The sequence below is a fragment of the Pimephales promelas genome, chromosome 21 (genome assembly GCF_988280905.1).
Source record: "Pimephales promelas chromosome 21, fPimPro1.hap1.1, whole genome shotgun sequence".
Taxonomy (NCBI): Eukaryota; Metazoa; Chordata; class Actinopteri; order Cypriniformes; family Leuciscidae; genus Pimephales; species Pimephales promelas.
Window position 1 is genome coordinate 7,379,197 of NC_142789.1, and position 27,511 is coordinate 7,406,707.

The 27,511-nt window shown below is 38.6% G+C and overlaps 1 protein-coding gene across 1 annotated transcript in view; it reads right to left on the minus strand.

The window, feature by feature from the left end:
• Nucleotides 1-27,511, minus strand: part of apc2 (APC regulator of WNT signaling pathway 2) — a 54,692-nt gene that overhangs the window by 7,029 nt on the left and 20,152 nt on the right. Inside the window, exons 3-14 of the mRNA XM_039653578.2 lie at nt 22,595-22,685; nt 15,084-15,348; nt 12,487-12,595; nt 11,859-11,972; nt 11,400-11,495; nt 3,783-3,872; nt 2,414-2,795; nt 2,220-2,318; nt 1,994-2,133; nt 1,617-1,694; nt 408-524; nt 56-270 (exon numbers count right to left, since the gene is read on the minus strand). Coding sequence (XP_039509512.2) covers nt 56-270; nt 408-524; nt 1,617-1,694; nt 1,994-2,133; nt 2,220-2,318; nt 2,414-2,795; nt 3,783-3,872; nt 11,400-11,495; nt 11,859-11,972; nt 12,487-12,595; nt 15,084-15,348; nt 22,595-22,685 — 1,796 coding nt within the window. The remainder of the gene's footprint in view (nt 1-55; nt 271-407; nt 525-1,616; nt 1,695-1,993; nt 2,134-2,219; nt 2,319-2,413; nt 2,796-3,782; nt 3,873-11,399; nt 11,496-11,858; nt 11,973-12,486; nt 12,596-15,083; nt 15,349-22,594; nt 22,686-27,511) is intronic.

Genomic DNA, 27,511 nt, shown 5'->3' on the forward strand with positions numbered 1-27,511 from the left:
GTGATGTCATTGATACTTTGACTGCTTCATTTGTGAATGTGAATAAACATGATACCTGAAATCATCTCGGGTAGCAATAAGACTGGACACATTACGCAGGATGCCTCCACCACTCTCAATAATGGCCAGTGAGTTGGTTTGGCATCGATAAGTCAAAGTGCTAACCAAAAAGCCAAGAGCACCGTCAACAGAACAAATTGCCACCTTATTCTCAGTGCTGTGTGCTGACAAATTCCACAGTGCACTTAACACACTCTTTAAGGTGGATTCCTGTGGGGAAGACCATATAAAATCACTTATTACTTACTGAGCCGTATTAAAGCACAAATTTCACTAGTTAAATGGGTAAATCAGTTATCTTCACTTTTATGTAAACTTGGTAGTAAATAAAAGGTATTTGATTGTACCTTTGTCGCCTGCAATGCACATGCCATAAGTGCTGACACACTGCCGACATCTCTCAAAGTCCTTTTACTGTTGATATCAGCACGCCATGACAAGTTCCTCAGTATACTTGACACTACCTAAAAGTAATGACAGATCACAGAGATGACGTGGGCCAAATAATTATAATTTAGAGAAGTAAAAAATAGTAGGGCTGGGTATTGAGACAAATTTCACAATTCGATTCGATTTCGATTCACAAGCTTGCAATTCGATTCGATTTCGATTACGATTCGATTCAATATCGATTATTTTGGATATCAGTTACAATAAATGGCAATTTTTCTCAAGGGAATCAAATCTCTTAAATGCTGTAAACTATGGTCTATAAATATAGTCTAGTTGTAGCCTACTAGGCTTCATTAGCCTAATATGAAGGTAACAATTAACTGTTTTGTAGCTATACAAACACTTAAATTACACTTTTATTTATTTTTATAATAAGAAGATTATATGAAATATAAACATTTAAATGGTGGCTGTCATAAAAACTTGCCAGATGTATTCAAATATGCATTAAATATTGAAGAACACTAACGAGTGTGGACTAATGAGTTTATGTGCGTTTTTTCTGAGGTAAATATGACGATAGGCTACATGACATTGATAACAAGCTGTTTAACTGACGTCTTTCCACGGTTGAAACGCAGATTGAGCGAATCAATGTGACATGATACGGATTTCGATAAGTTGTACTCTATCTTTTAACACACTTTCAGGTGCTCATTCATCTTTATTTCGCGCTGTGACCGGTATTATTAACCCGGAAGAGAGATCAGCGCTGCTGCTTCTCTGGAGCTGCGCCAGAGCGATCTCACGCCACAGCGCCAAAACGCTATTTATGTTTTTGAATTCCTAAAGAAAATGGACGTAATTTGAAAATTGAGACTTTGTTTCATATCAATAGTAACAAAGGACAAAGATTATTGCGCTTTGTTGGATGCGTGCAGCCGCGATACAATGTCTCATTCATAAATGAAACAGGATGACTAATCGATTCTTGAGATTTAAGAATCGATATCGGTTTGTAAAAATGAGAATTGATTAATATCGAGAAATCGATATTTATTACCCAGCCCTAAAAAATAGTGATAGTAAAAACTCTGTTATTATATTCTTCTGTTCTTAAAGTTCATCTAATGGTTAGCTATTTGGAAAAGTAACTTATGCACCTGCTGTAATTCCTCATTATCAGATCCAAGCTGTGCAACAATGGCTTGAAGACAGTTTTTCTTTGAGCAAAGAGTAGCCTGAAAAAGTAAATAAAAAGGATTTTGTCAACCTCACAAGAAGACAAGCTTAAAAAAGCCTGCCTGTGTCATACAGTCTGGTACTGAATTTATGCATTATCATAATTGCAAAATTAACTTACCATTGATCATCACATTTATATTTTGTTTAATTATTTAGCAATATTTAATTTTGGATACATTTCAGTAAAAACATGTATGACCAATGTGGCAATAACTTAATATTGGGCACTGATTGTATAAGTATAGGAATGAAATGACCCCATTCCATACTTGTATGCAATAATTTGAACATTTACCTTATTTACGACATCTCCATATGTAAGGTTAGTGAGTGCCATTCCTGCGTAACGCCGGAGGGCCATATTGATTGGCTCATTCTGCATGCCATACAGTTCCTGGTCCAGCTGCATTAGCTCTGCAATGGCTTGCAGCCCCCCTAAAAGATACACATTTTCAGTGTTTTTAACCACATTATACACTCTATTGCTCTTTGGTCTATTTAGATAAACTCTATTCCCATACCTAGTTCATTCATTGCCCTGCGGTACTCTTCCTCAAAAGATAACTTCATTATTGAGCACAAGGCCTGGCATATCTGGGGATCCACTGGCTCAGGGATTTCTGACGATATCAAACAAAATTTATAATTATGTTAATCATTGTATATCATTGTAACAATATTTATGATTTTTTTTTTTTACTTAACCAGGGCTCACCTGTAGTTTTGCCACCACCAGGTGAAGGGGTACTTAGATGATTCTCTATCCAGTCCCAGCCATTCTCGCAGTGTGAGCGGATTTGCTCTAGTACATGAAGAACTCTCATCTCACGTCGAGCTTGGCCCTCATCTGGCTGTGAGTACACAATGTTGTGAAGGGCAGCACTGGCTCTGGAACGGGCTTCCCGACTATAGCCTCCTGCCCCAGCTGCCTCCCCGGTGCCTCCCTCATGTAGTATTTGCACAAGCAGTGGGACGCAGCCAGACTTGCGCATAGCAATGCAGCTTTCCTGTGAGCTTGACATTGCCAAAAGGGTACGGGACATCTCTTCCCGATCTCTAGAGGCCAGCATGGAGAGTAGCCAAAATACCATCTCCACCTGCAATCCAAACAGTATATATGAGACATATGAAGAGTTCAGATGCAAAAGCCTCTAAGTGCCATTTGAAATTTTCTTCTAGAATGATAATTTTTATCAAACTTGTATATTTAAGTTCAGCGATTTCACTTAAATGGCAATGATAATTACCTATTAATTGTTATTTAAGTGAAATTACTAAACTTAAATATACAAGTTTGATAAAAAAATCATCATTAAAGAAGAAAATTTCAAATGGCATTTAGAGGCTTTTGCATCTGAACTCTTCATATATTATCTTACAGTTCATTATTGCTCTAATGTTGTACAATAGTCTTTTACAATATTGCACATAAAATCGTTATGTTTACTGTATATAAGGGTCGGAAATAAAATAAATGGCGGGGATGCTGAAAATTATTTTAATATGCAGAACTGTTTCCCAATCATAGCAGGGGGCATTTACTTCCACACCTATCAAAATAGAGTGTTTCAAAGAGAGGGTCAACAGGATAGAAAATAGCCTGTTGGTTTTGATGTAAAAATCTTGCTAACATTATAAGTGAACATCAGAGATATTTATGTTTTGTTTTTTTTTTAAATATGGTTCAAGGCCCCTTTAAAGTAAAAATTTCTTCAAACGGCTCCTATTTAGGGTCGCACAGGGTTGCTGGAGGCTATTTCAGGGCCGAAAGCAGGAAACACACTGGATGGATTGAAGGCCAGTTCAGCACAAGGCTAGTACTCACAGATATTTTCAAACTCACACCTATGATTAATTTAGTGTCTACCTATCCTTTGGTGAGGCAACTGTGCTGCAACTAAATTTATTTCAATGCATTTATTCAAGTATGAAGTGCAAATGCATAGACCAGTAGTCTATATTTATGTTTATAGAAATCAAATATTGCCCCTTAGTAAAATAAATTCGGAAACACACTGTAAGCTGGTTTATAGTTGTTTTTGATAAAAAAAAAAACACACACACACACACAACAAAGGTCTTACTTTGCTCCCTGTTTCTGCAGAAGCTTCCAAAGCACCAGTGTTTCCAGTATCCATGTCAGGGACAGATGTTTTTGGGAGGCACTCAGTGTTCTATGAACACAGAGAGTATGCTTTATTATTTGTTCCAATTTTGTACATTTGGTTTACATTTCTGACTTACCACATTCATATTTATTAAAGCAGCAAAGTAAATATGTGCTTTTGTAAGAATGATCCACACATATTGATAGGGTGTATATTCTTCGCAATAAAGTACCAAATACCTTTTGAAGATACAATAGCAATCTTTTTTTTTTCCTGTTTAAAATCTGTTTCAGTTTGATTGAGCATTTGCACACCCTCTGCATGTGGAGAGTGAATCACCACTAATGGCAAAGCACTTGATTCATTATTGCATGCTCAAACCCATCACTATGGCAACGTTTGGCACCAGTGCTATAAATGCAATCCCTAGACAACTAGACTACATACACGGATACAGATATAGCTCAAATTATCTTCTAGAGTTTTCAGAATACAATTTTGTAGATTTTAATGCAAGTAGTATTCAGTTATTTTTTTTTTTTTTACCTAAATGCTTTAATAGGCTACTTAAAATAAGCTTTAATGTCCTTAAATACAATCATTAATTGTAAACATGAATTCATTTACAAAATAAACATTTTAATTTATTATTATTACTATTATTATTATTTTATTTTACACTATATTTTATTTTTATTTTATTATATTTTAATTTTATTTTATATTTTATATTATATTTTATTTTACATTTTACAGTATATTTTATTTTACAGTATATAGCAAGGCGGCTACCAAAAGCCAAAAATACATGTGAAACATACAGGGCGCAAAGCTGTAATTTAGACAAAAAGGTGCCTAAAATAAAATATTGTTTTGGGAAGCAGGGAGTGAGAACGTGATTGCTAATGAGCGTCACCTGCGCACCGCACCAGTCTCGCATTTCTCACGGAGGTGATGACATGTGAAGGACGAGAGAGGTCCAAGCCTGGACATTATGTTATGTTTTATTGTTTTGTTTATGTGTGTGCGGCAGTCATCCACACGGGGCTGCCGCTTTTACTTTCGTTTTGTGTTTATTCATAATTAAAGTGTTAAAACCATAGGTGTCATTTACGGGGGGGGACGGGTGGGACCAGGGGCGCAACTACCCAGTTTCAGAGGGGTATGCAGCAACAATTTTAGCGCCCCACCCCCCCCCCCCCCCCAAAAAAAAAAAAAAAAGGAAAAATAAATGTAATGTAAGTGTGCTGTGTAATAAGTGAGTAGGAAGAAATGAGAGCTAACAGAAAAAAATAAGTGCAAAATTGTCGTTTATTAACACAATTATAGCTACTCCACCTTGATGAACCCCCCACCCCCCCCCCCCCCCCCCAAAGAAAACTATAAGCTCCATTGGAACAGCAATACCAGTGTTTCTCACAGGATTTTAGGTAAAACTGTGGTAGGTGGACCTCTGTTTCTCTAGGGGGGTTCGGGGGCACGCTCCCCCGTAAGAAAATTTTGCGTTCTGTAATGTTAAATTCAGCAGTCTGGTGCACTTTGAGAGTTCAAAATTAAAAGCTCCAACCCATATTCAGGGTGCAAATTAAACAGAGAAAAATTTGAACCTCTTTTAGTTAGTGTCTGTCTACATTACACTACTAGGCCTACATAATAATAGTTATAATATTAATCCCATGATAGGCCTAATAGCCATAAAGGCTATTGTAAAACAAATGCACAGAAAAATAAAGGAAACTTTCATAATTAGTTTTGCACTAATTTCTATAGTTGAAAGATATAAGCGCATAATGACTTCATGGGCCAGTGTGTCAGAAAAAAAAACTAAAGCTGACTTTTTTTGACCAATGCATTACACCAGCACAGCGCCGCCAATTAAGCAAAAAACAAAACAAAAACAAACAACAAACAAATGGGCCGCCGATGTATGAGTTTTGTGGGCCGTTAAAACAAATAAATTAAAAAAGGATGAAATGTATTGGCTGAAAAGCACGTCGGCCCAGCGGGAATCTCCCGGTAGTCCCGATGGCCCAACGCGTTCTCATCCCAAAGCGCCATATAGGACGCTTTTGCAAAAGCGTAAATATCCAACGCACATGGCACCCTTTAACGTCTAATGAGACGCTTCGGTTAGGGTTAAGTTTAGGTAAGGTGTAGGGTAAGGGTTAGACCACTAGGGGGCGCCTTCTGCCCAAATATATCTGCGTCCCATTTCACGTTAAAGGGTGCCATGTGCGTTGGATATTTACGCTTTTGCAAAAGCGTCCTATATGGCGCTTTGGGATGAGAACGGCTCGATGGCCATGCCTGGATGTCACATTTTAAATCCTACCTGTTGGCTTTCAGCAATGCATGCAGTTATTTAGCTGCTGTCGCATCAGTTGACATGCCATCTCCTTTTCTCTCTTTCTTTTTCTATTTTTAGCCCCACAGCATTTTGTTTTATCCATCTTTTTCGACGACAACTCCTGCTCGCTCAGCGCTCACGGCGCCCCCGCCCGCTCGCGATATTACCCGCCCCCTGAGGGCGCCTACTCTAGCCTGGCTGTTAGTCATCTAAAATTTTATATAACATTGAAGGAATGCAGAAATTAGATTTTCTAGATTTAGAAACGCACAACGGCAGCTACATATAGAAATACAATATAGCCTATATAATTTTTTTTTTTTTTTTTTTTTTTTTTTTTACCATCGCTTTGGCGCCCCCCATTGTGCTGCGCCCCTATGCGCCGCATGTAGCGCATACCCACTTTTTGCGCCACTGGGTGGGACATGTCCCCACCACTTTTTGCCAGGGTCGATTTTGTTCCCACCACTTTTGAAACATCTTGCTGTACCAATACAAATAAAACATCTCCAGTTAACAGCATTCGTTTAATTTGTTTGTTAAATAACAGGCGATCTAGCACTGAAATGTGTTGTCTTCTCTCGGAAACACGCTTCAATCCGTTGCGGAGATTCGTTCCGGTGAAATCACAAATCAAACTGCACACAAACGTGTCCCGGTTTCTCTGGGTTGGGTTCTAATCCGCTCTCGTATATTTTTTTCCCTCATCAAAACATACAACCACTGATAAACATTATATCAATTCAACCACTGATAAACATCATTGGTTTTGATGAGGGGAAAAAAAAAACTATACGAAACTATCAACACTATCTCACGACCAACTCGTACGAATTCGACGCATGATTAAAAAGTGGCTAATTCGTACTAATTCGTACGACCTCACTCGTACTAATTCAAACGATTTGTCTAAACCCACGTGATGGTTAGGTTTAGGGACGGGGTAAGGGGTAGGTCATTCGTACGAATTCATACGAATTGGCCAATTCGTAAAATATGTACGATTTAGCAAAATCGTATTAATTCGTACGAGTGAGGTCATATGAATTGTTACGAATTAGCCACTTTTTAATCATTCGTCGAATTCGTACGACTTGGTCGTGAGATCGGGTTGAAACTATACATATGCAATAAAGGGCTTATACACTCTACTCACTATACTCGGACATTGTGCTCATTTTTATGGTAACACTTTATTTTACGACCCGCAAACAACTGTGTAAGTACACCGAAATTACGGTGTACGTTTCTGTAATTATAGTGTACTTCCGTGTAAGGGAACAATATGTTAAGTTTGGGGTAATAAAGGGGTAACAAGCAGATATACAACCTGCAAATAACTTCGTAAGTACACTGAAATTACGGTGTATATTTCTGTAATTATGGTGTACTTCAGTGTTGGTATAAGGGAACAATATGTTAAGTTTGGGGTAATAAGGGGGTAACAAGCAGATGTACAAGCAAATTATTTAATTAGTTAAAAAATAACAGGTACCTATATTCTGTTAAAATATTCCAGGCAAAGTTTGTACGTCTGTTTTTTATAAAATGTATCACATTTCTGGCAAAACATGTTCAGGATAAATTTTGACATCTGTTGAAAATTAAACATATATATATATATATATATATATGTATTGGCTTTTCTCACTAGATTACTAGAAAAGTCAAAATAATTTGTTTCTGCTATGATTTTAATTTAGACCGTAACATGTGGTAAACTTACCTTATTCCATTGAATTGCAATGACACTTAAATGTCAGGGCAAATATACTGTGTAATTAAAACGTTTTTTTTTTTGTTTTTGTTTTTTGTTGTTGTTTTGTTTTCTTGATAACAGTACCTTTCTCTGTAATTACATTGCAAAAAGTGTTGTTTCGTTTTACTACATAGTAAGTAGCGTTTGTTACCCCCTTGTTCTGCGTAGTTACGTGTAACTCCTGCGGGCTGTAAATTAAAGTGGTGCTTGTTACCCCTTTATTACCCCAAACTTAAAATATTGTTCCCTTATACTTAGACGGAAGTACACTATAATTACAGAAACGTACACCGTAATTTCGGTGTACTTACACAGTTGTTTGCGGGTCGTAAAATAAAGTGTTACCATTTTTATTTATATACATCAGGAAGCTACAGGACATCGTCTTTCAAAACATGAACTCGAAAGAGAAAAAAAGAATGAATGCATCATTGTACCTAGCACTTTTGAAAATGCCCTTCTGAATACGTCTCTGTCCCCCAGCACATTTCAAACCAAACTGACGCCCATGGTTAAAACGTTCGCCGGTTCCCGCCTCCTTCTTTGCATAACAAATAACCTGGTTACAATTGTTTCTTAGCATATAGGTTTGGTATGCTGAACTATTTGCATAATCCACATACTTCGACATGAATTCATAGTTTTGATGACAAATATTCTAAAATGTGCAAAATAGTAAAACATGTAGAATGAGTTGAAAAGTGTATAGTGTAGGTCCCTTAAAAAGCTTTACTCATTGCACACAGAATAAATGGCAAGTTTAGCAACCTTGTACTGTAGGTTTCATTATATCCTGACTTTATCATTTTAGATTTCTCAGCATCATTAAACAGTACGTAGTTCTCAAGAGCTCATTGTCAGTCTGGTGCAGTATTGAGCAGACATGACTATGCTGCGGTGGGAATCCTTTAGTCCCAGAGAGCTATGCTTTAAATTACAGCGTCACACTTGCCAACCATCCCAGATACTGAGCAGCCAATAGGAGGCAGCTTGCAGAGGGCAAACCCCCTTTTTTTTTTTTTTTTTTTTTTTCCATAGCAACATTCGGTACCAGCCTGTTCTGAGAGATAGGGCCAGGTGAGATTCAGTATAAATGAATTCTTTGCAGTATAAAAAAATTCTAGAAGAATAACACCTTTCATGAGCTGAGTAGCCATTGCAGAAAACCCATATCAAACCTGTGTCACATTTACATCAGTTAAACACTGAATTACAAATTCTATTTAATGACCATAAATATTAAAAATAATATTTTATGTAGCAGAGCAGTCATGCTACACTACAGTGGAAACCACATACATTTCTGAATAATTATTTAAGTCAAATTAATGCTAACTGCAATCTATATTTTTTATTATTACTTTCACTTTTAGCCCTGTAATATAATATACACTCACCTAAAATATTATTAGGAACACCTGTTTAATTTCTCATTAATGCAATTATCTAATCAACCAATCAATCACATGGCAGTTACTTCAATGCATTTAGGGGTGTGGTCCTGGTCAAGCCAATCTCCTGAACTCCAAACTGAATGTCAGAATGGGAAAGAAAGGTGATTTAAGCTATTTTAAGCTGGGCATGGTTGTTGGTGCCAGACGGGCCGGTCTGAGTATTTCGCAATCTGTTCAGTTTACTGGGATTTTCATGCATGACCATTTCTAGGGTTTACAAAGAATGGTGTGAAAAGGGAAAAAAAAATCCAGTATGCGGCAGAACTGTGGGGAAAAATACCTTGTTGATGCTAGAGGTCAAAGGAGAATGGGTCAAAGGAGAATTGGCCGACTGATTCAAGCTGATAGAAGAGCAACTTTGACTGAAATAACCACTTGTTACAACCGAGGTATGAAGCAAAGCATTTGTGAACCCACAACACACACAACCTTAATGCAGATGGGCTACAACAACAGAAGAGTACCACAGAGTACCATTCATCTCCACAACAAATAGGAAAAAGAGGCTACAATTTGCAAGAGCTCACCAAAATTGGACAGTTGAAGACTGAAAAAATGTTGCCTGGTCTGATAAGTCTCGATTTCTGTTGAGACATTCAGATAGTAGAGTCAGAATTTGGTGTAAAGAGAATGAGATCCATCATGCCTTGTTATCACTGTGCAGGCTGGTGGTGGTGATGTAATGGTGTGGGGGATGTTTTCTTGGCACACTTTAGGCCCCTTGGTGCCAATTGGGCATCGTTTAAATGCAACGGCCTACCCGAGCAATGTTTCTGACCATGTCAATCCCTTTATGGCCCATGCACCTCTGATGGCTACTTCCAGCAGGATAATGCACCATGTCACAAATCCCCAATCATTTCAAATTGGTTTCTTGAGCATGAAAATGAGTTCACTGTACTAAAATGGCCTCCACAGTCACCAGATCTCAACCCAATAGAGCATCTTTGGGATGTGGTAGAACGGGAGCATTGTGCCCTGGATGTTCATCCCACAAATCTTCATCAACTGCAAAATGCTATCCAATCAATATGGGACAACATTTCTAAAGAATGCTTTCAGCACCTTGTTGAATCAATGCCACGTAGTTCTGAAGGTGAAAGGTATGGTGTTCCTAATAATCCTTTAGGTGAGTGTACATCGGCATGCTGTTATGCAATTACTTTTTACATCCTCAATCCATTACTTGTGTGCTCTTAATGTCACATTTTTATTCAGACTTTTCCAGCATGCTGGTTCAGTCAACATTGTTTTCTGTGGCTTTGTGTTGCCCCTGGTAATGGCAAACCCTCAGTAGTTTACAGCATCTATAAATTGTTCTGTGAAAATGCCACTATTGAGAGATTAAAAAACAGTGTAGAAACGTATTTGTATCATTTGTATTTTACCAAATAAATAACCAGAATTAAGCCATCAAAGTGTTATTTCTTTCTATCAATAATGAGTGTGACCCTGAAAAGTTCCTGTCTTCACTGAAGTATTATAAATTACAAATTATTGTTAAGTTTATAGAAAATTATGAAAAAACATTTTTAAGATTTCTAGTTTTAATGTCAAGGGTTGGAACTATTAAATATAATGTATTAAATATATATATATATATATATATATATATATATATATATATATATATATATTTAAAATGAACAATATAAATTCATCAGAACAGTTGATGTGATACTTAATACCTTGGGACATTGTTTTATGGTTGCATGTCAGTTAAAATTCCTACACTTGACTTTGATTTAGCAGAAAAAAACTGCTTCGCTTATTTAAAGTTATTAAAAAAAATCCTGTAATTTCAGCCTTTAAAATAATGCTTTTTATATATTTAAATCTCCAGACAAATATTTGAATATCTGAATTTTATTAACACTAAAAATATCAAAATTAATTGTATTTCAGAAAATGAAAACATTCATTGAAGAAGAGCTCTCTTTATTGTCTCTATCATTTGCTTTTTTTTAAGTATTTTTGAACAATTTAATATGTACTAGTGGCATATCTTTGATCATTTAAGGAATATGTGTCACCTGAGTCTCTGGTAGAGCACTCTTCTCTTGAGGACCACGCGAGCTCTGGGCGTCATGAAGCTCTTTCTCCAGCTGCTCTAACCGAGCAACACGGATCTGTACGCAGAAACACATGCAGCGATTAATGATACAACATCTGCAACATTCTAATGGTTTGATAGCAATACTTTGAAGGCTATTTTTTACAGCATATAATCTCTGCTACAAAACCCAGTTTAGCCATACAGTTCATCCAACATGTTTTTTTTTGTTTGGTTTTTTTTCTGATAAAGCTGGTTGACCAAGGGTGTATTGCTGGTTAAGGAGGTTTTAGAAGCCTGGTTGGGGACACAGTGAGTGATAGATTTGCAGTTGATAAAAGCGTAACCCCGTTGTGACTGACACGTGACACTTAAGCTGGATTTACAGCTGGATCTTTGTAGATGGAAACATGGCATTTAATCTATAATCTGTTCTTACTTGTGTTCTCTGCACCATCTCGTCACTGGTCCCGAAACGTTCCTCCATCACGGAACGCAATTGCTGAGCTTCAAACTCTAGCTGCTGACGAATGAAATCCACCTGCAAGGAGAACTGTGAAGCACAGAAAAATGCACAGATAATGAACTGCACACATACCATGTTCATTATTTTAAGAACAAAAACAAATTTCTAAAGACATGACATATATTACAGACTGAAACTAATCTATGATTCTATACAAAGCATTTATTTTATAAAAAAAGAGCAGCATAAACATTCTGATGAACTTCCCCTGTTGTATTAAATGGAAAAAAAGACCATTTCAAGTCAATTCTGGTTTGGAACAATACCGGTTTAAGGTTAGCTGCATGTAATTATGCATGTAATATTACTGTTATTACTATATGTACAATTTTGGCTGAACTAGCCCTTTAAGAATCATAGCTGTTATTTCAAACTAGACAAGGGCATTACCTGAAATCTTCCTGAAATCTACCAGTAATCTGATTACCAAAAATCTACATTTAGGACAGTCTGTGGTTATTAGCAGCAAAACCAGGTGACCTCATTTTTGGCTACAGATGCACACAGTCCTATCAGTGAGCAAGATGTTTAGGTTGCTTACCGTATCGAGCCGTGGCAGTTCAGCCAATCTCTGAGACAAACCCTGCAGCTGTGAGTAATACCATCGCCGCTCTCTTTCCTCTTTTTCTATTTCACTCAGCAACATGGACCTACAACACACAAAACACATTCCTAAAGCCTGTGTGCATTTAAATGGAATAGACCATAGCCCACATGATGTTGAACTAGTTGAACTGAAATTCTTACATTTTTTTTTATTATTATTATTTTTATAAAACATTTAGGAAAAAAAAAAATTGGGCATATAAAATTTGTTTTATGCTCCTTCCCCAAGTATTTTAGAAGTTACACTCACTTTATTAGGTACACCTGTTCAACTAATATGCACATCTAAACAGCCAATCACATGACAGCACTGAATCCATTTAGGCATGTAGACATGTGCTGTGTCCCAATTCTCCTACTTATACTATGCCCTAAAAGTATGAACTGTTTTTGTGAAGAGTGTGTATCAGAAGAGAAGACAAGTTTTAGGACAAATTACTTCTGTCAATATAGCATCTTTAGTTATGTTACATGCATTTTGTCACTGTTTAAACAGCCCTGTCAGTTATCTTGTCAAATTGATCTTATAAATTTAATTTAATTTCCAACCATTTCGGAGAGAAGTGTATTGATCCGCAGATTGTAGATCTTTGATTTGGAGAACTCTTTAAATGTGTTTGCAATTTGCATAATGAAAGTTTATGACCAAACGTATCATTACAAAAGTCCTGTTGCTGATTAAATATAAGGTGGAAAACAGTGAATAAATATATTTTGGTCAGGTTAGATACTGATAATTAATCACTCAAACCCACACCTGACTCGCGCATTCGCCATGTTTGTAGTTTTTAAAGGGGTGGTTGTTTATGATTTCACTATTCTACTCTTTGAGCATAAACAACATCTGCAAAGTTACGACGCTCAAAGTTCAAAGCAAAGGGAGATATTTGCTTTTAAAGAAATTGCTTTTTAAGGACTACAAAAAACGGCTGGTAGGGACTACACAAGCTTCCTCCTGGGTTAGTGACATCACTAACCTCACAATTTGCATAAACCTGGCCCCGAGAACACAATTTATAGATGATCAAGACAGAATATGAGTCTCTTGAGTCTCCATCTCTATCTGATTTTGAACATGATTTGAAGATAAAAGGTTATAAGTTTTTGAAATTGTCATTGCATGTGTGTGTGAGGTAAAAGGACACAAGCTCTTCAAGCTCCACCCCCCTGTGGTGAGAGCAGCAGCTCATTTGCATTTAAAGGGACATACACAAAAACGGAGCGTTTTGCTCACACACAAAAAGTGACGATTTTAACATGCTATCTAAAAATATATGTGGGGTATTTTGAGCTACAACTTACACACTCTGGGGACATCAGAGATTTATTTTACATCTTTTGAAAAGAGCATTATACCATAGCATTATTTTAAGTACAGTTAATTCATATTTGTAGTTCTAAATGAATCCTCGTCCAATATGCGAAGGGTTGTAAGCAATATTAGCTGTTAGTGTGCACGGATCTGCACTTTGGATTTTAACCAAAAAAAGTAGACCATCTGGGTATCTTTGGAATACACATTTCAATATAATATGATTTGAGAAACACTAATTCTAATTTCAAATATTTACAATGGATAGTATCCGAATGGGATGCAGCAATGGTCAAGATGATCTGCTGAAGTTCAAACTGAGCATCAGACTGAGGAAGAAAGGTGATTTAAGTGACTTTAAATGTGGTATGGTTGTTGGTGCCACACGGGTTGGTCTGAGTATTTCAGAACGAGCAGATCTACTGGTGTTTTCACACAGATGGTCCGAAAAACTTCATGTGGGTTAAAATGCCTTGTTGATGCCAGAGGTCAAGAGGAAATGGCCAGACTGGTTTGAGCAGAATGAGCCCCTTTGGGCCCCTTAGTACCAGTTGAGCACTGTTTAAATGTCACAGCCTATCTGAGTATTGTTGCTGACTATGTCCATCCCTTTATGATCATAGTGTAGCCATATTGTGATGGCTACTTCCTACAGAATAACGCACCATGTAACAAAGCTCAAATCATCTCAAACTGGTTTCTTGAACATGACAATTAGTTAAATATACTCAAATGACCTCTACAGTCACCAGATCTCAATCCAATAGAGCACAGTTGGGATGTGATGGGATTTGGTTGGATGTACAGCTGCAACGGCATGATGCTATCATGTTAATATCGACCAAAGTCTAGGAGGAATATTTCAAAAAACTTGTTGAATCTGTCACGAAGAGTTGAGGAAAAAGTGACTCCAAATACCAAGGTGTGCCTAATAAAGTGGCCGTGAGTATGCATTTGAAATGTCTTTCCCTTTATTTCTCTTATGTTCATGAATAATCTTGCATTCATGGGTAAATCCAAACTATTATCCAGTTACTCGAGAATGAGAGCACCAATTTCCTATATTACCACTTACTATTTCCACTACTAGCAACAGCAAGTAATTATGGATCATGAATGGGACCTAAACTAAATTCCACTGGCTTTTACAGGGGACTAACCCTTTAAGGAAAAGAACATTTTGATTAAACCAGACCAGTCTTAAGATGTGATGATCTCACCTCTCTTTACAGAGTTCCTCTAAGTGCTGGGCAGTGACACGGCCTTCTCCAATTGCCTGATGAGGGTGTCCGAGGTGCATGGCCGTGCCTTCTCCTGATGCAGATGAAGACTGGCGGGACGGTGGACAGACGGGACTCCTGGCTCTGCTGAGGCCCAGTCTCTCCTCGCCTTCCCCTACCTGGCTAGCCATCGTCTCCGGAAACACACGCAGGTTGTGAGGCTGATACTTGAGCTCATAGTAGTTGGTCAAGTCCATATGCAGCTCTGTAAAAAAGAAAAAAATGGCAAAGCTTTTTATAATTTTCGTTTAGTACTTGTGGATTTGTATTTGTGGATTACTAAGCTGTATTCAGCTGTATCAGTAGTAGCTTACTTTGAAAAGAGTGGTACAGGAAACAATATCTACTGTACATATTTTACTATGATAGTCTTCTGTCTCTAATAGGGCTGATTTGACAATTTTTCGATCTTCATCTTTAATGAATCCCAATCTCATGTGTGCCCAATGTTTTCTATACAATAATCGTCTTGTAAAATCCTTGCACTTTCTTTTAATAAAAAAATTAAGTCAATTTTCAAACTGTCAATTTTATAATGAAAATTCAAACAATAGATGTTGTTAAAGCGTTAAATGTTGTTAAGGTGGTGTGACATATCAAACAAAAAATTTTGTTAAAGCGTTAAGGTGTTGTTAAGGTGGTGTGACATATCGCTGTAGCTGCTCCAGTTTAAACTTCAGTGCAGAGCGCACATGAACTGACCATCTCTTCCTGTTTATAATTAGTTACTATTTGTGACAGGCCTCCTCTTCTTCAAGAGTCATCCTGCTGAGGCCTCCATGCAAACAGCTTCATCATTGCAGGTAGAGCTAGAAAAGTGGCCTCTCTCTCATAATAGAGGGTTGTTCTTTACGCCGCCTTCACACTGGCAGTTGAAATCAGCTCCGATGCGGCTGCGAAACGACCGGAAGTCATTCATTTCCTATGGAGATTCGCAGACCGCACGCGAATGGGTCCGAAACGGGTCCGACCGAGTGCGGTGCGAAGAAAACCGTGTCCGTTGGTCATCCAGATGCGTTCAAAAAATTTGAACTCGTGCCAAAAGCTACGGACGGTTCCTATCCGACAATTCCAGCGGAAGTTGAGCGTTGCTATGGTACTGACAACCAAACCTGAATTATTAACTTTTAATAAAATAAATAATGATTTTATAACGAAAAGTTGTCATGTCATTTTTTATTTTCATGACTTTCTAACGTCTATAAGGGCAGTTAATACAATTAAATTGAAGGTAGATATTGAACTATTGACCACTATTTCACATTTTTTTAGCCGACCTGACGTGTCAACATCCTCAGCAACTTTCCTCACGCAGCATAACCCTCATCAGAGAGATCATACAGAACTGACAGAATCAAACTTTAATCTCTCTGCCATTTTTGTTCTACCCGCGTCCGACGCTTTTCACTGTGTAGTACGACGTCCGTTGGGAACGTATTGCGTATTACGAAGCTGATTTCAACTGCCAGTGTGAAGGCGGCGTTAGGCCCTTCGCTCCCTGAGCTCTGTGTTGGATATGTCTAAGCCAAGCTTTTTTTCACACGGTAAGAAGAAACACTAGAACCTCTCTGGTCTGAGTTACCTCTGCTGATCTAAGTTACCTTGCTAATAAATAGTGTTTCACTATAGTTTGGATATGTACAGGGGTTGGACAATGAAACTGAAACACTGGCCAATGTTGGAGGTTTCACATCTATATGCCTGGCGGCCAATCTTCAGAGTGAAGCACGGGTGGATCAGTGATGGTTTGAGCTCCAATATCATGACAATCCTGATTGTATTTGATGGACACGACACTACCAAACCCTTCTGGAGGATCATGAGCACCTGATGCTCAAACCGTGTATCAGCATGATCATGCACCAACACACACAGCAAGACTTGTGACAGAAGGGTTTGATGAAGATGAAAGTGACATCTCCCATGGTCTTCACAGTCACCAGATCTGAATATTATTGAGGTGTTTTGGAGGAGCGAGTCCACCAGCATCATATAGTGACCTGGACACTGTTCTGGAAGAGGAATGGCTCATAATCCCTCTGGTCACTGTGAAGGACTTCTATCTGTCAATTGGTGCTGTATTTGGATGCAAAATGAGGCCCTCACCATTCTAACAAATTATTGTGTAGTAAAACCAGGTGTTTCAGTTTTTTTGTCCAACCCCTGTATATCCTCTACAGAGGTTATGGCTCATTTGAATGAATGCTGGACGAGTCATTTACTCGGCCGTATAAGAGATTCTGTTAAGATTCCCTATAAATTAATTGATAATTCCTTTTGAGTTTTTGGGGCCCTTAAATACATATTATTATATATTATTATACCTAAGTTGTCTTAAAGATATCAGTGGATAACACAAGCTACTAAACCTCGACTTTAGAGGAAATCCCACCGTCATTTCCCCTGTTGTGATGGACAATCAGCCAGTTGAACTAGTGCAGCAGTACAAATATCTTGGGACTTTAATTGACAGTAAACTGTGCTTTGAGTCCCAGGTTGATGCTGTGTGTAAAAGAGCACATCAGCGCATACACTTTCTTCGCAAGCTTCGCATTTTTAATGTTGACACTGTTTTTATGGAAATATTTTATTCCTGTTTTATTGAATCAGTTCTCACTTTCTCTTTTATCTGTTGGCACGGATCACTTTCTATTAAACAGAAAAATTGCATGCAAGGTAGTGTGAAGGCTTGCAATAAAATTGTTGGCACACCCTTAAATGACCTACATGACCTGTATAAGGTCAGGTCCTTGAAGAAGGTGAGAGCCATTCTGGCTGACCCTAGTCATCCCTTGTGGGATGAATTTACGTTGCTGCCATCCGGGCGCAGATATAGTCTGATATGATGCAGAACAAACAGGAAAAAAAAGGTAATTTATCCCGACTGTTATCACAATTATTAAAAAATTTAAATTATGTTTTTCTGTGGTTGTGTTTATTGTTTTTGCATGATTTATATACTGCTTCTGTGACTGCTGGCTGTAATTTAAATTGGCCCTCAGGGATAATTATGTTACCTTGAACCTTGAAGTGATAATAGCTATACGCCATTTAACCATGCGAAGTCACATGTCCTATTCATCATGTTTATGTTTTTGTCCGCTTGACAGGACAATACAAATTGTTGTCAAGTCACATTTATTTATATAGCGCTTTTCACAATACAGATTGTATCAAAGCAGCTTCACAGTGATAACATGAAAGTAGCACAACACAGATCAACAACATTGCTAAACACTAAATAACCCCAACTGAGCAAGCTCAAAGCAAGCCAAAAGCAAGGCGACAGTGGCAAGGAACCAAACTCCATCAGATTGGATGGAGAAAAAACCTTGGGAGAACCCAGGCTCAGTCGGGGGCCAGTTCTCCTCTGGCTTACATTCATATTGTTTAAATATAAATATTAAATATAAATATTGTTTATGAATGTTGTATCTTGTATTAGAGGCAGTTCAAATTTGTGCTTTGAGTACAATTCTCTCATACTGACCACTGGATGTTCAACATGGCACCTCATGGCAAATAGTTCTCTAAGGATTTAAGAATTAAAATTGTAGCTCTCCACAAAGATGGCCTAGGCTATAAGAAGATTGGTAACACCCTGAAACTGAGTTACAGTACAGGCCAGGATCACACAGAGGTTTCCTAAGATGGGTTCCACTTGGAACAGGCCTTGCAAGTCCTCATGCTATGCAGAAGCTGGCTTCAAAAAACAGACGCATGATTGGGGCCAGCATTCCTTTAGAGGTTGCAGAAGTGGAAGGTCAGCTTGTCAGTGCTCAAACAATTCACATTCACGCAGCACACTGCAACAAGTCGGTTTGCATGGACGTCGTCCCAGACGGAAGCCTCTTTTGAAGCTGGCAAGCTCACAAGAAATCTGTTTTTTGAAAGCAACCTGTCCAAGAGCATGAATTACTGGAACCATGTTCTGTGGTCTGATGAGACTGAGTTAAACATGTTTGGCTCAGATGGTGTCCAGATTTTGTAGCGATGCCCTGGTGAGGAGTACCAAGATAATTGTCTTTCCTACAGTCAAGCATGGTGGTGGTAGCATCATAGTCTGGGACTGCATGAGAGCTGCTGGTACTGGAAAGCTGCGCTTCATTGAGGAAAACATGGATTCCAATATGTACTGTGCCATTTTAAAGCAGAACAAGATGCCCTCCCTTCAGAAACTGTGCTGAACGGCATGATAACTGCCCCAAACACCGCCAAGTGCCAACTGCCTTGCTGAGGAAGCTGAAGTTGTAGATGATGGGTAGGGTTGGGTACCGAAACTCGGTGCCAATAGGGAACCGGTTCTGACGTAAACGGTAGTAACCAGACTGAATTAGAATGAACATTTCGGTGCCTGATTTCGATACCTGAGTCTGTAGCATTAGGCGCACACATGCAGTCTCTCGCTGTCTCCCTCTCCCTCTCCGACGTGCGCGCACTATACAGTTTATTGAAGCACTGTCTTATCTGTCTTGCACCCGCGCTCTTGCTCGCTCGCTCTAGATTCGAGATTTGAACTAATTTGCGATCATCCGGGAGCCGTTATCAATATGCGAGAGACTCACGGAACGTCTGCTGATAGCGAGGGGATTAAACACACGTGAAATGTACACATGAAATGTTTGGCTGCATTTCACGTGTAAAATTTTGCGTCAGAATAACAACTGTCTATGGATATAGAAGAATCACCATTCGCGCCGCGCTGACGCTCACGTCGTCATATTATATTAGCGCGCACATCATCTGCTCCTCAGAGTTCTATGCCGAAAAAAGAAACTTGTCGGCAGCGTGAGATATTTGGCAGCGAACGCTCGTTCCCTATTCAGAGAACATGGGTTACACAGAGACGTTCTCTTTCATATACTCAAGCTGCGTATAAGACGCAGTGGGAACGAAATATCAAACTGGCTAAGAGCCTAACTAAATGACAAGATAACTTAGCCTACATGACTAGTTAAAGCAGACAAAACATGGAAACCTGTAGCCATGTTGATATTATATTACCCTGGTAGTAATCTCTATTAATCTCTAGTATAATTACATTGTTTAATATAATATTGTTTTATTTGATATTATGTCAATATGAACTTTTATTTTATATTGGTTTATTTATTATTACCATATGTTACTATTGTAAGTTAATATTGTGTCCAGTTTGGCCCTGTAAATAAAGGGGTTTTATTATTTTTTGACAAAGTGTGTGCGGTATTGTTTTCTTAAGTACCGTTCCAAGAACCGTTTAGGCACCGGAACCATTTAAAAAATACCGAGTAGGTACTGGTATCGGATAAAACCCGATACCCAACCCTAATGATGAGGTGGCCAAGTATTTCTCCAGACCTGAAACCTATTGAGCACCTGTGGGGCATCCTAAAGCGGAAGGTGGAGAAGTGTTTAACATCCAGCAGCTCTGTCATTATGGATGAGTGGAAGACGATCCCAGCAACAACATGTGCAGCTCTGGTGAAATCCGTGCCCAGGAGGATTAAGGCAGTGCTAGATAACAATGGTGCTCACACATAATATTGACACTTTGGACACCGTTTTGACATTTTCACTAAGGGTGCACTCACTTTGCTTGCCAGCTATTTTGACAAAAATGGCTGTGTGTTGAGTTATTTTCAGAAGACAGTAAATATATGCTGCAGCATCACAATGACTACTCAAAAATATCTCCAATATATCCAATTGTGGCGAGGGGGGCGTGGTTTTGTGAAGTCAGTACCGAGAGAGGAATGCGGTGAGTAAGTACGTAAAGTGCAGATGATGAACACCTTTGTCTGATTGCAGTGATTGGCATGGAGAGACAGCATATAAGCCGCGGTGAAAGAGAGGTCGGGTGAGAGAGGACTCAGGACTTGTGACTAAAAGTGCAAGTCCCAGTCCCGCCGACCCTGTCTTCTTCTTCACCCACCCACACATCCATCGAACCTTGCTACACTGGTGGCGAAACCCGGGAAGAAGAAGAACACCGCTGCCATGCAGTCCCCGCCAGGAACGTCATTTGCAGACATTATCCAATCGCTCGCGGGTCTTCGCAGGGAGCAACATCAAGCACTGCTGGCCGTAAAGCAGGAGCAGCGTTTCCAGCTGCTTCTCCAAGGCCAGCAAGAAGACCGCAAGCTGTTCCGGAGCTGGCTCGACCGGGAGATTCAGGGCGTCCCCCCTCCAGCTACGACCTCAGCCACGCCCCTGCCTCTTAATAAAATGGGACCCCAGGATGATCCGGAGGCTTTCCTGGACCTGTTTGAGAGGTCGGCAGAGGCCCGGGGATGGCCCATAACGGACTCATCCCGTTTTTGTCAGGGGAGTCGCAGATAGGCGTCCACCAACTGCCAGTCCAGAATCTACTGGTCTATGAAGATCTGAGGTGCGCCATCCTTCAGCGGGTCGGCCGGACCCCTGAACAACATTGACAAAGGTTTAGAGCTTTGAAGAGTACAGTTGACCATTCGTCATGGGACAGCTCCGGGACTCCTGCCGCACATGGCTCATGGCCGATGGAGGCGACGTCGAGAACGTCATCAACCAGGTGGAGCAGTTCATCTTCAAACTGCCCAAGAAGACAGTGCAGTGGTTCCAGTGCCAACGCCCAACGTCGCTGGACCAGGCCATCCAACTGGCGCAGGACCACATGGTGATATAGTCTATTTCATTTCTATAGTATTTCCCTTGAGAAGATATAACAGATCTGACTCAGAACTAGTTCTCTGTTCCCATTCCGATATTTCAGAATGAGGTTTATAAATGTAGAATTCAATTCAATTCAAAATTGCTTTATTGGCATGACTGTACATCATACAATATTGCCAAACAATATTGAATGTAGAAAATCATGTGCACTCTAATAATGTCAATCAATTTCTGCAGAAATTGGTCATTTGATAAGGTCTTTAACTAAGCTGAAATAACAGACAAATACAGTCTGTTTAAATAATAATAATAATAAAAAAAACATGAACAGTTGTATATTTTCATGTCTTGAATGCTCAGTGACCCAAAAACAAAACTAAATCACTAACATAATGGCTTCAATAGAAGAAAATAAACCTTTAATGAGATTCTGTGGCATGGCCTCGAGAGAGATTCACATCAGAAATCCCAAGAACTTTGTGTTTAACTGAAATCATTTAGAGGAATGATTATTTATTTTTTATGATTTGTGTAAAAGACTGTGTAACTTAAAAATTAGACCAAATCAATTGTAAAATCAATTCCTGTATAATTCTGTGATATTGTATAGAAGTTATTCAAATAAATACTTTGCAAAATATCTTGAACATTTATCAAAAACAAAATTAAATAACTGAGGAATAACACACACACACACACACATATATATATATATATATATATATATATATATATATATAGTATACTGTATATACAAATGCTACAGATAAATGAACTGTGACAGCAATGTAGAGAAGTGTATAAATTTCCTCCAGTACCTTTGAGCTGGTCCAGTACATCAGTTCTGCCTGAAGAGGCAAGAGTTCCAGCTTCCTGCTCCAGTTTGCTTTGCAGCTGCCTCAGAACCTCCTATTATAGAAAAAATAAAAATAAAAATAAATGCATAAATGAGCAGTCATTGTTTGCCTGTGGAGCCCAGTTTAGCGAAAACTAACGTGTATATTTTAAAGTAAAAAGAGACGCTTCTCTCATTTTGAGTAACCGAATGACCTCATCTTTATAATGTATCAGCTCTGTTTGAATAGAGAACAGACTGAGAGATTGAAAATTGTTTGGCAAGGATTACGCATGTGGGCCACAGTGGAATCATGGGATATTGAATATTTATCAAGTATAATCTCATGAAAGCAGTTGTTGAATCCGTTTCAATCAATGGTTTAGCTGTAATTTTAAGATATATGAAGAGTTCAGATGCAAAAGCCTCTAAATGCCATTTGAAATTTTCTTCTTTAATGATGATTTTTATCAAAGTTGTATATTTAAGTTCAGTAATTTCACTTAAATAACTATTAATAGGTAATTATCATTTCTATTTAAGTGAAATTACTGAACTTAAATATACAACTTTGATAAAAATCATCATTAAAGAAGAAAATTTTAAAGAAGAAAATTTCAAATGGCATTTAGAGGCTTTTGCATCTGAACTCTTCATATAGAGGTTCACCCAAATATTAAAATTCTGTCATTATTTACGGTAACACTTTACTTGAAGGGTTGTGCAAAAGACTGACACCTGCATAACCATGACATGACATATGTCTTGAATATGAAGTAATCTTTATGCATGTTTATGACAACTGTCATTAAGTGTCTTTCGCTCAGTAATGACATTTTGAATGCAAATATGATATTTTTTAACCCTCTGATGGTCCTCAGTCACTTCTGACCGAATCATTTTCTGTTTTGAATTATTAAAAATCACAGCTTCATTGGAAGGTTATGATACTTGCTGACTTTTTTTGGCATTTGGTATGTGAATACAAAAACAAATTGAGGTCATGATCCGAGCATGCTAAGTGGTCATAAAAAAGATAGTCACACTCGTGGTCTTCGGTCAGAAATGACTGACCCATAGGAAATGAATGTGAAATTTACAAAAAAAAAATGAATTTTTGTTTGTACAATCTACAAATCGGCCACGATTCTTAAAAGAAGTATACCGCAGTAAAGGGGTGACACTCTACAACATCAAGAGTGCAAAAAATTTACCCCCCGCCCCCCCACACACACACACATACAAACACACTTTTATACACATAAACACAAATAAATTCAGACTACAAAAAATCTGTTTTGAATTTTTAAAAATCACAGCTTCATCAGAATGTTACGAAACTTGGTGACATTTCTGGCATGGTATGTGAACACAAAAAAAAATTGAGTTCATGATCCGAGCATGCTAAGTGGTCGTAAAAAATGTGTCACGATTTTGGTCTTTGGTCAAAAATGACCCCCATAGCATAGGAAATGAATGGGAAATTGACAAAAACACAAAAATTCACATTTATTTATTTATTTATTTATTTTTTATTTTAATAAGAAATAGTTTTTGAGATTGTTTCAATTATATATTCAAATCCATCAAAAAAAAGTGTTCATAAACAGCTGGGGAATTCACATGCCTCTCCATAGAGAGCTGTACATGTCATAGTTACACCATGATTCTACGCTTTTTCTCTATACTGTAATCAGATGTTGCTAATTTTCTTCAAAAAATGTTTTTTTCTGAAGCGTAGACTCTATATTAAACAAAAATACTGCATTAATATTTAAAAAAAATATATATATATTTATATATATATATATATACACACAAATAGACCCTAAATATTGCATAAATATTAATAAATTCAATCAAATTGTCTCAAAATACTAAATTAAAAAGAATAAATATTATAGAGCAAAAATAAACATCATAACCTGTCTTTGTCATGACAACTTGACATAAAATTAAGTTAAACTGTCATGTGGTTGGTTTTGTCATTGTTAAATGTTGTGGCCGGGGTTCGGGCTGGCATCCAGGCTAGTTTCGAACTGCCAACAAACTCCAAATTAATTTCATCTTGCCCTGATTTTGTTTGAAATTGCATTCTACAGAATTGCTTCTATAGAACACAAAAGAAGATATTTTGAAAATTGTCAGGGTTCTGTCACTTCGGTCTGTTTATTCTTGATTTGGTGCCAGAGCTTTAACACTCCTGTTGTCATGCGGAGCATGGTATTCAGATCCCGGCACTTTGGTCTAGTTTGGTTTTGGTTCTGTGTTGGGAAATTTTTTAATTGTGAGTTTTTTTGAGAGCTTTTGAGCTGAATCATAAAAACCTCTGGTTGGCCATTGTGTTTACACGCTCATCTGATATGTCTGTGATTGGCTACAATGATCAATGCTCCCGTCTGAACATGTTTACATTTACATGTTTTTGAAGCGCTGATCATTGTAACCAATCACAGATATATCCGATGAGAGCGTGTGTAAACTGGGCAATCAGAGGTGTTTATGATTCCGCTCAACAGCGCTCAAAGCGTCACATTTTTTACATTTTAGTACTTCGGTACCAATACCGAAGTTCGGTACCAATACTTCGGTACCAATACCGAAGTTTGTACTTTTTGAAAACTCTAGTTTGTCTTCTGTTGTTCTTCGGTCTTGTTGTGTGAGCGTGCGGTTTTGACGCTCATGCCGTACATTCTTCTGTCTGCATGTGATGTTGTGTTCTGTGTTCATGCGGTTTGTATTTATATTGGCCGCACTATAGCCCCCCCCCCCCCCCATTTCTAGTCAGGAAAGTAACCAGAGGAGTGCGAGGAGACGTGTGGTGGAGGTTTGCTGAAAACTGTCTAGAAACATAATTAAGTCGACTGTGTATATACAGTATATGGGTCTCCACTCATTTTGCTAATTGGGTAGACATGTTGATTACTGATTGTTGAAAGCTGGTTGGAATGACGTGATGATTGGAATGACGTGATGATTGATAGATAATTTGAATGTGTTCCTCTCGAATAACAAAATAGAGTTCACACTTACAAATAATCTGATCAGAGTAAAGTAGTATGCGCATTTGGCATGCTGTCTGAGGGGAGGGCTCCGAGCTCGAATTTGGCCCGAACACATAGTACTCCCCCAAAATTGCCAAATGAACAACGAACAACCTACCAAAATAATGCGAAGTTCGAGGCCGATGGTGCGGGTAGATAACACTGCTGCGGCAGTGGAGAAATAAGCCAGAAAAACAGAGCTCCTGCGAGAGCTTAGGTGACATTACTGCTGTGGCAGTGGAGAAAATAAGAGAAACAGAGCTCCTGTGGGAGCAGAGGTGACATCACTGCTGCGACAGTGACGAAACTTACCTAGAGATATTGGGCTCCTGGGGGAGCTTAGGGGACATTAATACTATGGCAGGGGAGAATTTTCCAAAGAAACTGAGCTCCAGAAGGAGCGGGGGTGTAACACTGCTCAATAATGTATTATGACTTAATGCATAATGGATATATTCAACATGTTTTATATATATATGTGGCGAGCAGGACGAGGTCGAGGGACGTAAGACAATGGCATAAGGCCGGTGGCGTGATTTATGATGAATGACACATGTAAGACGCAAGACGAAAAACTCTTATCTCTCATGAAGGAGCTGAAGCATAAAGGAGGAGCGACGACTGTGAAAATCAAGAGAGGAACAGGCCTGAACTTATGTTGTGTTTTGTTTTATTATATGTGACAGCAGTCGTCCGCGAGGGGCTGCTGTCTTTTACTTTTGTTTTGTTTTTGTTTTATTTTATGTCATTAAACTTGTTGATTTTACGTTCCTGCCTCCTTCTTCCCACAACATCTGACCTTGTTACACTGGTGCCGAAACCCGGGAAGAAGGAGGAACTCGCTGTGAAAGAGTCCTCGCCGCTGTGGAGAATCCACAGTGCCATCGAGCAAGGTGAGCAGAGTCCATTACCATGGACGCTTGAGACAGTGCGCTGGAGTGAGTTGCCGGGGGGACAGTCGAGCTCGGTACCGGCTGCCTTGGTGCTGGAGGGGCGGCTGCTGTCCGTGAGGGAGCAGAGGAGTCCCCGCCAGAGGCCAGAGCCCACTGCCATGCAATGATGGAGAGGAGCAGGGAATGGGGGACTCCTGCCAACTGACCGAACACGGAGGAGCCATAACCGTCCACCAGGCGCCGTCTACTGAGGGCTATCCAGCACCACCACCTAGGCACCGCGGAGAAGATCGCCCCTGGTGGAGGACCAGATGGCAGTCCGTTGTGGGAACCGGACTCGCCTCGTCTGTCCATGAGAATGGTGGCATGATTAATGATGAATGACACCTGTGAGACACACCAGTCTCGTATCTCTCATGGAGGAGCGGAAGCATAAACAGGCAACAGGCCTGAACCTATGTTGTGTTCCCTTTCGAAAGGGAACTCGTACTCAGTGTTGGTCAAGTTACTTGGAAATAGTAATTAGTTACTGATTACTTCTCTAAGAAAGTAATCCAATTACTTTACTGATTACTTATTTTCAAAAGTAATTAGTTACTTTACTAGTTACTTTACTAAGTTACTTTTCAAAAACATGATGCACGACCTGAATACGCTAAAGCATAGACCTTTCAGCCTAATTCTATTCTATTCCATCATCTAAAATGTAATCAAATTAAACATTTTCTTTTTTTAAACTTGTTTTATTTCTTTCAATATTTTAACTTTATGCACATTGCATCGATCAAAAATTAAATTAAATGCAACAGTCTCAGACTAGAAGAAAATTGTTGAACATTTAAACCTATTTTCTACACATTCCACCATATTTTAATGAAATAAAGACAGCCCTTCTTAATAGACAGTTAATATACATTTGTACATATTCCAGCATATAAAATAAATATGTTTTGTAAAAATACA